This window comes from Neospora caninum, chromosome IX, assembly GCF_000208865.1.
Source record: "Neospora caninum Liverpool complete genome, chromosome IX".
In the NCBI taxonomy this organism is placed as follows: domain Eukaryota; phylum Apicomplexa; class Conoidasida; order Eucoccidiorida; family Sarcocystidae; genus Neospora; species Neospora caninum.
The window spans coordinates 582,767-594,776 of record NC_018390.1 but is presented as its reverse complement, the minus strand read 5'-3'; the positions used below and the strand labels follow the sequence as shown (position 1 = coordinate 594,776).

Below are 12,010 nucleotides of genomic sequence, written 5' to 3'. Positions count from 1 at the left end.
CTGCTTTCCAGCTCTCTACATGTGTACCTGTCTACTGGGACTTCAAGGCAGCGAAGAACACTCTTTCGCTCTGGTTCTCTCTGCACAGTGTAAGCGAGGGGTTTCGCTGCATGCTGGGGTGTCTCGCAGATTCCGTGTAGTTTCAAAGAAGACGGTGCTCGAAACAGGAGGAAGAATGCAGGCCGTGCATGCAGGAAACGGAGCAGCGAGCGAGTCAGTCGAAGTGCATGCAGACGGATAGCTGCAGGAATCCACGCTGCGCGGCGTTACCACTGGCGCAGTTTTTTGGGTTCGAGAATTGCGGATACACACCGCGTCGCTCCCCCCCTCTGAGAAACAAGGACGCTTCGGCGACACTGCGCTCTCGGAGATATCGCCACTTGAGAAAAGCAAGGGAATGCAGGGAAACGCGCAGTGGAAACGCGCAGTGGAAAGGAGAAGGAAAAGATATTTGGGGAAAAAGGAAAGCAATCGTTACTTGTCTGACGCGCTGCAGGCCATGGACTCGAGCCGAACACAAGCTTGTGTGGCGGAGAGCCAGAACCAACTGCGAGCGCACAATCGAAGGTTCTCGCCCTTGCATGGAACGGAAGGCGTCGGGCGTCGAAAAGGACACCGTCCTCCCTCAACCGCACAGAGGGCGCTGATGTGTGTTCCTTGTGAATCTACGGGGACACACTAGCCGCTAGAGCGAGGCTTCAGGGAGCAAAGCGCACGGGAGTGGTCATGCCTTTCGGAAGGTGCTTGAGAGCCATAGACGGTCGCAACGAGGCGAAGGTGACGGAAAACCAACACTATAAAACTTCCCCTGGGGTCAAGCAGGGGGCTAGGCTGTGCACGCCCTCACAAAGTCAGCCCCGAAGTAGTAAGGTAGACCTGGGAGGGGGAAGCGTGAAAGAGGCAAGAAAGAAAACCAAGCAAACGTGCAGGACGAAGAAGGCGGAGTCAACAGAGGGAAACTTTATTCCGGATGTGCCCTCAAGACTCTCCAAGGAACTCCAGTTGACCGCCGCGCGAAAGAGCGGGCCCCGCTACACTGGAAAAAAAGATGGGAGAAAGGTGACGGTGAGCGCGGCAAACTGGGCGGAATGCCGAAAAACTCACGGAGGTAGCTGACACCTGCAAAGCTTCGTGACCGTCGTCTGCTGTACTGTTGGGAAGACGGCGCGTTCCTGCAAGAACCATCGAAAGGGTGGCGAAATGACTCATCCGCAGCGCGAAACGTAGCACGCAGCCATCCAGGCGGGATTTTTTGCCTTTCTGGAGTGATGGATACGCGACAAAGCAGCAAGTCAAAGGTATGTAGCGCGCGTTGTTCCTCTGTATTACGTTTCAAGGCATCTTACTTTACAACAGCAACGAACGCGCGTTGAATCCCGTGCGCTTCAGTTGCTTACGCGTGCGCTGCAGAAGCCGTTGTTTGCGGAAGAGCATGCCCGGGAGGGGGGCTTCTATCCAGTTGGGTGAGGTCACAGTGCGATCGGCCTTACGCACATCTATCCACAGACGGTTTAATGTTCTAAGAGACTTCGATTGGTTCGAAAAATTCCCTTTTCTTCACGGTGAGCCCTCCTGAGAGAGCAATTTCTTCTACTTTTCCCGTATCCTACGTCGTCGTACTTATTTCCCCCAAATATCTGTCACACATCCAGAGTTCCCGGACAGGGCGTCTGTCACGGCCGCGTCACTCCGTCCTCGCGCCACACGTACAGGACAGTTACATTGTTTCTGTGCCTCCCGGTTGCTGACACGACCATTTTCCTGTACGGTCCTCATTCTGTATGCAGCTAGTTGGCTTTTTGCATTCTACCCCCTTGCCGTTGTAGACTTGTTACCGGCTTTCTTGTGGAGTGGGAGGCTACGAAGCACGACAGAAGGCCAAACCTACAGAGGGGCAGAGTACCCCTGGACGCAGCTCGTGCTATATGTGGCGATACACACGGCGCGTAACGAGTGTAGTGCAGAACGAGAGCACTACATTTTCTGGGTCAAAAAGAGCGGCTCCCACGAATTTGGTAGATAGTACGGCTGCGCAGCTTCTCTTGCAGCTCCATCGGATGGAAAACACCCCCAAGTAGCACGGTTTGTGATCCGGGGTTCTGTTTCGCTACACCAGTACACAGAACAGCGCACCCTTACATATGAGGTATCGAACACTCTGCATAGCAATCAATCTACCTCGAAGACAGTTTCCCTCTGGCTGACAGTCCAGTACCTCCCGGTCAGGACAGAAATCGCAAACTCCTTCGAAGAATCGCTGAGAGCCAAGTGTACCACCCAAAATGTGTCAAGGCGGTTCTCCGTTAGGTGCTAAGAAGAGCCGTTCTTGTTCTATGCTAAAGTGCTAAGGGGAGAGGCTTCTCGTTTTCTATGCGATCAGTGCTAAGAAGAGAGCCTTCTCATTCTATGCTACAAGTGCTAAGAAGCGCCTTTCTGGTTCTCTGTTAGGTGCTAAGGAGAGCCGTTTTACTCGTGGCGTTCCAAAGTGCGAAGAGAGCGAAACGATGACAGGATCCTAGCTCTGGATAAATATTTCACATTGGCTGAAAGAGGAACGTGCCAGTTCTGTTTTCTCCGCAGAAGGGAATTCCTTTTCGCGTTGGTAATGGACTAGGACTGCAAGCATTTTTTTTATGGTTCACACCTATTTGTCCACGACAGCGAGAGAGGCAATACGAGAAGGGGAATGGTGGAACATGAAGGTCCCTTTATTTCCATCGCCCATGTAGCTAGAACAGCAGCTGGACCGGCGGTGTTCGGGTTCTTGTTGTGTGTTTAGACGCGGGGGACAGAGATACGATATTCGAACAGGACACTCCCCAACCACCCGAGCGGCTTTGCCTTTCTGCTGGTGGGTGTTGGCCTTGGCGAGGCATGCGAGTTCGCCGCTGTCGCTGAATTGGCGTTGCACAGGACGACTACGCAATCAGCCGTGAGGGAGGCAAAGGGAGGGTGTTGTTGCCCGGCCGGGGGAACAGCGAAGAGAGTCGTCTTCCTTTCCATTTCGTTCAGGTCCACAAAAACCTCTCCTGTTTCTCGCCTCTCGTCCTCTCTGGTTTCGCATCTTTTGTTCCACTGTTTAGCGGATTTTTCCTTTTGTCCTGCACACGTGTGAAGACAGATTCTCTACCCACCCTGTCCTTTATATCACGCGCGCGCCGCAGCCACGAGTGTGTCCAACGGCCGGTCTTGGTGGTGTTGCGCGCTCCTCTACGCCTTCCGACCCCAGGTGCTCCGGCGTTACGCTCCCCCCTGGATTGTGTTTGGAATCTTTCCTCCCGCCTGGGACAGTTTTTGTCGATTTTTTCCTTTCAAGCAGTCCAGGTTCTTCTTTTTCTGCATATTCCAAAATGAGAGAGATCGTTCACGTCCAGGGTGGCCAGTGCGGCAACCAAATCGGCGCCAAGTTTTGGGAGGTCATCTCGGATGAACACGGCATTGATCCGGTGAGGAGATGGGTTGCTGCAGTGCTAACGCCGAATGCTGTCTTCTGTAATTCCTGCTTGGCAGCTGCGGTTGTGCATGTCGAGCCGCTTCTTCCCGGAGAAATATTGGTCGAAACGGAGGGATTTGTTCGCCATTTCTGTTTGTGCCACCCTCCACCTTACACAGCCCAACCACGAGCACGCACATTCCCCCTGCAGAGAGTGACACACAAAGACACCGCAGGTGTTGCTCCTTACCGAAGCTCTGTTTTCCCGTTTTGGCGCGCAGTTCCACTGAAAATCGAGTTCTTCGCTAAGACACGAATTCCTCTAGAGGGGAGCGATCTGAGCGTTTGCGCCTATCTGTGCACAGACAATCGTCCACACCCTCCATGCGCGCCAAGCGGCGCGCCCCTGTGTAGCAGCTGCACTATCCGAGGCAGTGTAAGGTCAGTGCGGAGCCCGCCGTTTTCCGAATTTTTGGTTTCTAGATGTGTGTGTGGTTTTTTTCAGACTGGTACCTACTGCGGAGACAGTGACCTGCAGCTCGAGCGCATCAATGTCTTCTACAATGAAGCCACTGGAGGACGATTCGTGCCGCGCGCGATCCTCATGGATCTGGAGCCCGGTACGATGGACAGCGTCCGAGCCGGACCGTTTGGTCAGCTCTTCAGGCCTGACAACTTTGTCTTTGGACAAACTGGCGCAGGAAACAACTGGGCCAAGGGCCACTACACGGAGGGTGCGGAGCTCATCGACTCCGTCCTGGACGTCGTCCGGAAGGAGGCTGAGGGCTGCGACTGCCTCCAGGGGTTCCAAATCACCCACAGTCTCGGAGGCGGTACAGGGAGCGGTATGGGTACGTTGTTGATCAGCAAGGTTCGCGAGGAGTACCCCGACAGAATCATGGAAACCTTTAGCGTTTTCCCCTCGCCCAAGGTCTCCGACACCGTCGTCGAGCCGTACAACGCGACTCTCTCTGTGCACCAGCTCGTGGAGAACGCCGACGAGGTACAAGTCATCGACAACGAGGCGCTGTACGACATTTGCTTCCGCACGCTCAAACTCACCACACCGACCTACGGCGACTTGAACCATCTGGTCAGTGCAGCCATGTCCGGCGTCACTTGCTGCCTCCGATTCCCCGGGCAGCTGAACAGCGATCTCCGCAAACTCGCTGTCAACCTCATCCCTTTTCCTCGTCTTCACTTCTTCCTCATTGGCTTCGCCCCTCTGACCAGCCGCGGGAGTCAGCAGTACCGCGCCCTGAGCGTTCCCGAGTTGACTCAGCAGATGTTCGACGCCAAGAATATGATGTGCGCCTCGGACCCCCGCCACGGTCGCTACCTCACTGCGTCGGCCATGTTCCGCGGCCGCATGTCCACCAAGGAAGTCGACGAGCAGATGCTCAACGTCCAGAACAAGAACTCGTCCTACTTTGTTGAGTGGATCCCCAACAACATGAAGTCCAGCGTCTGCGATATCCCGCCCAAGGGTCTCAAGATGTCCGTCACCTTTGTCGGCAACTCCACCGCCATCCAGGAGATGTTCAAGCGTGTATCGGACCAGTTCACTGCCATGTTCCGGCGCAAGGCCTTCTTGCACTGGTGAGTTTGGTCGTGTGCGTCGCGGGCGTTTCCGTCATTTCTCGCGAGTGGTGCTCTCTGCAAACCGACGTCTGCATCCAATCGTGCTTATTCCCACAGGTACACCGGCGAGGGTATGGACGAGATGGAGTTCACCGAAGCCGAGTCCAACATGAACGATCTGGTCTCCGAGTATCAGCAATACCAGGTACGCTCACGCTTTCACATGGCACGTAGTCAGCCGTCCTCAAATGCTCGTCTCGGTAGCTTCATTTGAATTTTGGTGACTCTGTGCGTTCTCTCTTCAGGATGCCACCGCGGAGGAAGAAGGAGAGTTCGATGAGGAAGAGGGCGAGATGGGTGCCGAGGAAGGCGCGTAATAGCGTTTCTCGTTCCTGTCTGATGTCACCTCTGTTACATTATCAGTCTCGAGCAGTTGTCCTGAGGATCGGGCAAGTTATGTCACTGTCCTGTTGAACCTTCGAGATGCGTTGTCAAAAAAAGAAAAAAAAGTCTTTTCGTTCCTGGTGGGATTATCTTTTTTTGCCTGTGTCTATGGTATCTCGAATGTGCGGAAGTTCAACGTTTTTCAATATGCTGTCGGCTCGAAATTGGGCTCAGGACTCGCCTTGTTGGAAAAAAAGTGTGCTAAATGGAAGCTACCGAATCGGCGCCAGATCGCTACGTAGACACTGCAGACCCTCGCTCTCATGACTTGTTGCTTATTCGCCTGCATCGACAGGTCTCGATGGGCTTTGCAACGACCTGTCCTGTGGGCAGAGGGGGGTGCTGCCGTGCGGGGTGCGCCTTCGCCCTGTTTGATGTCTGCACTGATATCCGCGGAATGTCTCTTTGTTCTCGTCCTGGTGGTCTTTCGCTCTACGGAGAACGAATGGCATCCTTAGCGACGGGCATTCTGACAGGGGTGTATCCGTTCGATATATTGTAAATGATACCCACTACGCGGCCTTTCATATCCTGCCTTGTTCGGGTTAACTGCCTCAGTACGATAATGCGATTGATAAGAACTGGGCGCGAAACATGGTGCGCATGATTATCTCACTTTAGAACTTACCTAGAAAAAAGCTCTACCGATTGCAGATTGGAAGTGGTCACTCAGTCCGTCGATGTTCTTCAGGCATTCTGGATCATGGTTGAAGCATACATTGTAGGGGAGCAGTTGCGTCCTGTCCTGAATGACCGAGACGAATACGCATCATCCAGCGGGTGCTACCGTTGTGAGATGATCTGCATGATTGAAAGCATGAACAGAGAATTCGAAGTGGAATGGTCTTGTTCCATTGAAGAACCTCTACTTGGGAGCCCTCTCTAAAACTCCTGCCGAGAGAAAGCCCGTGCACGTTTGTGGAAGCGCTACCTTTTCCACGCTCTAATTTTGCCGATTGCGTTATCTGGTACCCACCCACTGATGACCCTGAAACGAGGAAGAGGAGCCCGGGGCCAAAGTGGTCACCCTCTCCTGGGTCAGTTAGCCTCCACGTTGTAGAAGCCACTTGCCCCTAAGCGATGCATCGCACAGGCATCAGCTCTGTAGTGATGACTTCTTGATATTACATGTTCTTCGCAGATAGGCAGCGATATAATAGTAATAGTTTCGTGGGCAGGCCAGAGAGGTCTGCGGCTACGTGGCATTCGAAGCGCTCTCGTGCATCGGTTACCATCAGTAGTAACAGGCGGCCGGCGGAGTGTAGTTTTTTACGGCACAACGTAGCGAAACAGTGAATATGCTGGAGTTACGCAGTCATAGGACTGCAATCCTCCCACCGTAGCAAAGTAAGCCTTTGTCAATCAAACGGTACAATCTAGGGTAGAAGAGTTCGGTCGTGTGACTGTTCTGCCTGAAGATGCTCCTACTGCAGTGTAGCATGCCTGAAACACGCCAGAAAATCGTCGCGAAGAGTTCAAAGTTCAGCATAACGACATACTATGACGGGTGTTCTTGACCAGAAAACTGACAAGTTTAACGCAATGTTATTTTGTCCTCTCGTGCTTGAACTGTTTGATGAAGTGTGCCTGTCACCCACCAGCGGGAACGAGTTGAATCGAGACAATTGATAAAACCAAGCACTCAGTGTGGCGAAAATGTCCGGATATTGCCTGTTTGGTGGCGCACACAAGTTTTTTGTCTTCTCGAAGCACCCGCAAGACCAGGCGAGGTCACTGGGATGTGAGGCGTGTTACGCAGTTCGGAGTTTTCCGGATCTGTCGGTGTACGGTTTCTCTGCAGGCCGTAAACTGCGCGCGCAAATCATGAACGGCCGTTTTGTTTGTCGCGCCGCCTGCTCTGCTATGCGCTCCTGCTGGATAACATGGGTTACGTCAGACAAGTCGGTGACTGTCCTGTTTTCCATAATGGTAACCGCAGTATAGTCTCTGCACTTGGTATCTCTGCTTTTCACCGAGTCTTTCACATCCGTTAAAGCTTGGGGCCACCATAAGTGTGCACAGGGCGTGGAGAACTTCACAGGCCAGACTCATCGGAACTGTTCACAGGGGATGACAACACTGGTTCGTGTATAGTGGATTTGGTATGCCATTGCTTGATATTGGTGGCGATTGCAGAGGCCTAGCTGATTCGGAATGCTGTATGAAGGAGCAATATCAACGTACTCAGTAACTGAGAAATCACGGAGCCTGTCGATGTTGCGACGAATATACACACTCTCTGAAGCATTAAAACTTCATAGGCCCTCAGTAGACTCTTCTCCAGAAAACGAATGATGGCACTTGGAATTCTCATCTGTCAGTGTTCTGGTGGTGGGGTGTTCCTGAAGTACTTTCTATGTTACCAGCCGATTCAGCCCGTGTATGGTCGACGGGAGGTGCATCATCGCTCGACAGCAATAAAACGGTCACGTATGACAAGGTTTTGTTTCGACAAACATCCGTTGCTGCAATGTTGGTTGCACAGCACCTTGTCACTGACCAGGAGCGCATCCAGCGTGTGCCATTGTGGCTTCGTTGGCGCCACATTTTCTTCCATTGTCAGTAAAGGCACGGTGCAATGCATACCCCACCCACAATGAAAGAGCGGCATTCTGCTGCTCTTGTGTCCGAAAGATTCCCATGTGGCTGTTCGCTTGGCAAGCTGCTTCCAACACGATGGTAAATACCCTCTTTGCTCGAGTTCCAGTTTGGACAAGAACAGCATTCTAATCTTCTGAGGAGTCACTATGGTAGTGTTCCTCCGCTCTGTTGAGAGATGTATCCGTTTGAGACCAGAACTACTGCATTAGCGATCAAACTGATGTGCAGCATTGTCCTGTTAGGGCGCCTTTCCTTTTCCGGAGTCATTTATTGTCTGTCCGCCACAGATTCTGGAGTGTATGCCATGCTACCGTACGCCGGTGACAACTGTGTTTCACATCTCCCCTCTTAGTTCTCTAAGGAACCCCGTCACAACGTGCCTTGAGACCAGTGCAGCTCACCTAAGGGGAGCGGACAGGGCTATTATGGAACCAAACGAGAAAGAGTTCGAATAAGAGGCGCTTTTTTAACTTTCACAAAGAAATGACAACAAGGGAGCCTTCGTTCAGGTTGAAGGCGCGGAGCCACAATTCTCCCGCAGGTATTCCATACTTCCGTTTCAGAGACGCTTCGCTGGTTGGATTGATGGATATGCCCTGGTACACAAAAAAGGCAAAAAAACAGAAGAAACCATATTGTTGAGTTCAAAATCTCTGCTCGTCCCTCGAGTACGACACTACCAGAAGTGCGGGCTGAAGTCAAAATGGCAATGAACCTTACGTTCAATTTGAACTTCAAGCCGCCCACAGTGTAGTCCCGATGTAGAATTTTAGGATTTGTCAAGTTTCGGAGGCGGGTGACCAATATTTCTTTCAGATCGTTGAGCAGAAGATGGTCCTGGATTCTGATAGTGAATTGTTCTTGGGTGCATAATCCCCCTGGCATCACACCATAACAAACGCGAGTTGTATGAAGTGTGAGGTGGCGAGGCGAAGTGCAGCTTCAATACGGCAAAGCACGGCCACCGGTCAGCAACAGCCAGTCTTACATTTCTTGACTTTGCACACGACATGAACTTCTGGGTTCATGGGATAGACTTCGATTTCGATTGCCCTCCGCGTTCCGATGCAATCGCGTATTTGCAGCCCCTGTCAGGATGCACATTCAAGGAGGCACGCGCACGTAGTCCACACCTCTGCCAGTAACAGTATCACACCCGTCCTTTGCTTTATGCTTTTCACAAGTCACTACCTGACACGTTATCACCTGTCAATCGCTCCCCTCGCCGTACCTCTAGCGGGCGTCCGGGCTGTTCTTGTCGGATATACATTAAAATGTTGTCAGCGGTCAATCCCGTTAAAGATGATGGTCCAAGTCTCTTGATCAGATCCGCCTTGAGAGTCTCAGCCTGCACGTACAGATGGATGCAGTTCTCTGGAGCTGTACGTCTCACGTGCCCATGCGTACTTGGAAGAGACATCACCACTGGAGACGACACTCCCGCTTCGCTTACGGTCAGAAACGCGATGTCGACATAGAAATAGTACTTTGTGTCGTCGTCTTTCTTGCGTAACCGAACGGTTATATGTTTCATTATCCTCTCGTGAGTTTGGAGCTTTTTGATAACGTCTAGGCGACCAGAACAGACAAGGAAAACCGGCAAGGTCCAGAGGACGGCACCAAATTAGTGTCAGAAAAGAAACACGCCAACTGCGTCGGAGCTGCCAAGAAATAAGGCTCACTCACCTTGAAAGAAAAGATCGTGGAAATTTATAGGTTCCTTGCCCGCATACATCTTTACCTCCACCAGATTTACTCCGTCACCTGCACAGAAATGTCACCGCGACAGCCGGGGACGGGCATTTACACAAACTGCGACATTCGGCTGGACGGTAGGATCAGTTTCCAAGTTCCTGGAACCTCTTCACAACAAAGACCGTCGCTTACCGTCGTCGGGCGGGAGCCGGCCCTCCAGCTGTGCTCGTTTCCGCAACTGTTCTGTTGGCATCGAGTTCTCGATCAGTTGATCTCCAAGATAATAATGCTGCTCTGGTCCAGGGATACCCGTCTTCTCTTCGATCTGCGAGCGAGAAAAAACGCTGGCGAGCGACAGATTATCGGAACTTAGGAGCAATCCTCTGCAGAGAGAAGACTGGAGCCACACAGTAGATGATCGACGGCAGTGTCGCCGCCCTGTATATCCCACTTCTTACTTCCTCCACGCGAGAGCCCTTCCTCATTTTCCTTTCGGCCCCCAAAATGAATCGCACTCGACGGGATTCCTGGAAACCTCCCCTATGAGGGTATCGCCGGTAGCTGACGGTTATTTGCCCGAGGCTTCTGGACGCTCCAAGCAATTCTCTCCCCAATCTTCCTTCACTGCCGTCTAGCACACACACGGCGTCCACCGGCAGAGCCGCATCTGTAGTACTGTTCACCTCCCTTGGATCACCTACCAGAGTCTTGACAGTTTTCACCGTCTCCCATGACTCCACTATGACCGTGTGTTGGCTATCGTCCTGCAGGTCGACGACCCGTACGTTGATCTTCATTTTGAAAAATCGCGAGCTCCGTGTCACCGGTCCTTCCGGCAGCAGACGCCAAAGAGTCTTGTGAACCGATCGCTGGTCACCAAACCAACCGATCGTCTGATGTATAAACCAGTAATCTTGAGGCGCCTGAAGGCGATCTTGACAGCTTCTAGGCACGCAATATTGGCTGGAGACGCCCGTGCAACCAGGGGGGCTAACGCAGCTAGAGAAGGCGCTAACACTATGCAGGCTCCTTGTGTCTCGAGTGTGAGGATGAAAATAAGCAACCCCGTCAAATCTCCGGACACGTCACGCAGTTTCCACGGGCACACATGCTAGGTCACATCTAGTTGTTCTTCAGCCAGGTGGTCAGCCACTTGGCTTATTGCAACGGTTGCAACTGATGAGGGGTTCAGAGAATTTCGCACTCTGCTGTCCCGAGATTACGCAAAGCAAAAAGTGTACGTTTTCAAGAAGCTTGCCAGGTGGAAATTCTTTTCAAGTGCTGAAACCATGCCTCGGTGACAAGAAGCGAGAACCTTTTCAAGACGAACAGTGGCCATTGAGGTTCCGATCTCCGCATGCGCGCGGAGAGCTGCGGTCTGCTGGCGAGACCACTCTACCTGCAGCATGAAACCGAGAGAGGTAACAGAGACGTGACCACATAACACAGCACAGCTCCTTCAGCGACATTTCAGTCAGTGCCGGACCTTTTATTGAGATCCCGAGGAGTCGGGTCGCGACGGGATACGCCTCTCAGATAAAGACAGGACATTTGTTCGCTCGCGAGGCCAGGTTCGCGGTGCCACGAGTACGTGAGGGAAGAGTTCACCGCGGCTTTGAAAGAGTGACGAAACACTACATGAGAATGAGAGGAACGTGGGCTCTTGAAGAAGGGAGAAAACAAAGGCAAGAGGAGAAAAGCGTCAGGAACATACCAATCGACATTCACGCGTCTCGGAAAAGCGTGTAGAGCCTTTTCGGCCACCCGCTTCATAGCGTGCCTTCGACACATCCGGGTGTTTTTTATTACGCCGTCCTGCTGTTAACGAGATCCCATTTTAACATTCGAATGCTGGGAGTTAAGCGATGCAGCGACAAAACTTTGGAGTCTAGATTCACCAAGCTAGAAAGCAAAAACTTCCAGCGGTAGTCTAGCGTCGTATCGCCATTCGGCAGCGAGTAGGGGAACTCGCCACATCAGCATTACTAAGGTTTGCAGCACGGATTCTTCTTCACTCAACTGCCTGGCGATCTCTTAATGAACTGTGCCGTCATGAGAGGGACACCCCTGTTTGCACTCGAAAACCATGAGCGCCAACTTGGGTAGTTCAGTCGTGCTTGCGTTGCGTATACCGGCGTGTTTGGAGGCAGTCCTGCACTTTGATGTTGCAAATTCCCTTTCTGGTCTGAGGCCAAGGATCTTTACCACATCAGGTCTACAACTGTTTTTTCTGACATGCATCTTCGACACGCTATG

At 52.3% G+C, this 12,010-nt stretch overlaps 2 protein-coding genes across 2 annotated transcripts; one reads left to right on the top strand and one right to left on the bottom strand.

Moving 5' to 3' along the window:
* Positions 1-3,350: 3,350 nt before the first annotated feature.
* On the top strand, positions 3,351-5,391 carry NCLIV_039100 (hypothetical protein; the record flags this gene model as incomplete). Its single annotated transcript, XM_003880819.1, has 4 exons — positions 3,351-3,446; positions 3,939-5,032; positions 5,132-5,219; positions 5,320-5,391. 4 exons carry the CDS (start codon positions 3,351-3,353, stop codon positions 5,389-5,391), a joined length of 1,350 nt encoding a protein of 449 aa, XP_003880868.1.
* Positions 5,392-8,532: 3,141 nt separating this feature from the next.
* Positions 8,533-10,551, bottom strand: NCLIV_039090 (conserved hypothetical protein; the record flags this gene model as incomplete). The annotated part of the gene is made up of 8 exons (XM_003880818.1): positions 8,533-8,655; positions 8,780-8,937; positions 9,048-9,147; positions 9,291-9,407; positions 9,513-9,628; positions 9,746-9,823; positions 9,947-10,079; positions 10,456-10,551. The coding sequence occupies 8 exons, from the start codon at positions 10,549-10,551 to the stop codon at positions 8,533-8,535; spliced, it is 921 nt and encodes a 306-aa protein (XP_003880867.1).
* Positions 10,552-12,010: the final 1,459 nt, after the last annotated feature.